This window comes from Artibeus jamaicensis, unplaced genomic scaffold (genome assembly GCF_021234435.1).
Source record: "Artibeus jamaicensis isolate MK-2021 breed Jamaican fruit bat unplaced genomic scaffold, CSHL_Jam_final contig_780, whole genome shotgun sequence".
Classification (NCBI taxonomy): domain Eukaryota; kingdom Metazoa; phylum Chordata; class Mammalia; order Chiroptera; family Phyllostomidae; genus Artibeus; species Artibeus jamaicensis.
In genome coordinates, this window is record NW_026521967.1 from 1,932,055 (window position 1) to 1,933,720 (window position 1,666).

The following is a 1,666-nucleotide window of genomic DNA, read 5'->3' on the forward strand; positions in this document are numbered from 1 at the left end:
CTGTGTGTCCAATCTGATAAAAATAACGGTATTTGCATATCAGGTTCTGCCTGAATTCAGCGTAATCTCTTTTGAGACTGTACAGTTGCTGAGATTTAAAAAGCATCCCTTTATCTCCATAGGTCCGAGAAGTGCCCACACCCCCACCTTGAGGGTGGGGGGTGCAGCAGATTAGTCCTCGGATCTTGGGGTTGCCCCTGAAAGACTGAGTGCAGCCCAAGCCCTTCATCCAAAGAACCGCACTGCCAGAGAAGCTTCGCTCGGCAGCAGGAGCTGTCAGGTGGGACGTCTGGTGAAGATTGTCTCGGGAGCCATGGAGGCTGCATCTCTGCACCGGGAAGGAGAGGGACCCTACGGTGTCGGAGCTGGGCTTTGGAACCTAGGGAACACATGCTACGTGAATGCTGCCCTGCAGTGCTTGGCCCACACCCCACCGCTGGCCCACTACCTGCTGTCCCAGCGGCACTCGGACACCTGTCTGAAGCCAACGTCCTGCGTCATGAGTGCCATGCAAGCTCACGTGACTCAGTCCCTCCTGCATCCTGGAGAAGCAATCGAGCCCCCCAAGGAGCTGTTTGCTGGCTTCCATAGGCAGCAGCAGGAAGATGCCCACGAGTATCTCATGTTCACCATGGATGCTATGCAGCAAGCCTGTCTGCATGAACTGGGGCAGCTGGACAGGCCCTCTCCAGACACCACCCTGATTCGTCAGATATTCGGAGGCTACTGGAGATCTCAGATCAAGTGTCTCTGCTGCCACAGCGTGTCTAACACCCTGGACCCGTATCTGGACATTGCCCTGGATATCCAGGGTGCTCAGAGTGTAGTCCAAGCCTTGGAAATGCTGGTGACGCCGGAAATGCTGGATGGTGACAATTGCTATCAGTGTAGCGTTTGCCTGAAGAAGGTCCCTGCCTGCAAGACTTTGACTTTGCATGCGGCCTCCAAGGTTCTTATCCTGTCTTTGAAACGTTTCTCGGCTTTCACAGGCAGCAAAACGGAGAAGGTTGTGCACTATCCTGAGCGCCTGGATGTGCACCAGTACCTGTCTGAGCAGAACACAGGGCCCCTTGTGTATGAGCTCTATGCTGTGCTGGTCCACTCTGGGCGGAATTGTTACAACGGACATTACTTCTGCTACGTCAAAGCTGCAGATGGCCAGTGGTTCAAAATGAATGACGCTAAGGTGACCGCCTGTGCCACTTCTACTGCCCTGGGCCAATGTGCCTATGTCCTCTTTTATGTCCAGGAGAGTGAAATGGAAAGAGTCCGTGGGAGTGTGTCTGTGAGCAGGAAACCAAGGTGCCCTGTGACGGAGCGTAAAGTCCTGGGATCAACCCAGCGTGGCACTGAGAGTCACTCCAGTGTCACAGGTCCTGGGTCCCAGTTACCTGTGCAAGAGACTTCAGTCCAATACAGCATCTTAGAAGATTGGGGACGGCTGCAGGAGCCATCCTCACCCAAAGCCAAGTACAACCTCAAGAAAGCAGAATGTGCCCCGCCAGCTAACTCGGTCATGATTCGCCCGCCCGTATGCTGGGGTATCATGCCCATGCTGCGTCCTCTGGGACAGGAAAACTGCCCGCCATACAGTGCAGCCAGGGGGAAAGCCAGGACTCACAAGAAAAAGAAGAAGGGGGCGCGGTCTCTGCAGGAAATCCAGTGA

The 1,666-nt window shown here is 54.7% G+C and overlaps 1 protein-coding gene across 1 annotated transcript; it reads left to right on the forward strand.

Moving 5' to 3' along the window:
• Positions 1 to 313: 313 nt before the first annotated feature.
• Positions 314 to 1,666, forward strand: LOC128628483 (ubiquitin carboxyl-terminal hydrolase 17-like protein 6). Its single transcript, XM_053672633.1, has one exon. It carries the CDS (start codon positions 314 to 316, stop codon positions 1,664 to 1,666), a length of 1,353 nt encoding a protein of 450 aa, XP_053528608.1.

What these genes read in the sequence shown, in the direction of transcription:
- LOC128628483 (XM_053672633.1), top strand. Translation starts at nt 314, where the DNA reads ATGGAGGCTGCATCTCTGCACCGGGAAGGAGAGGGACCCTACGGTGTC.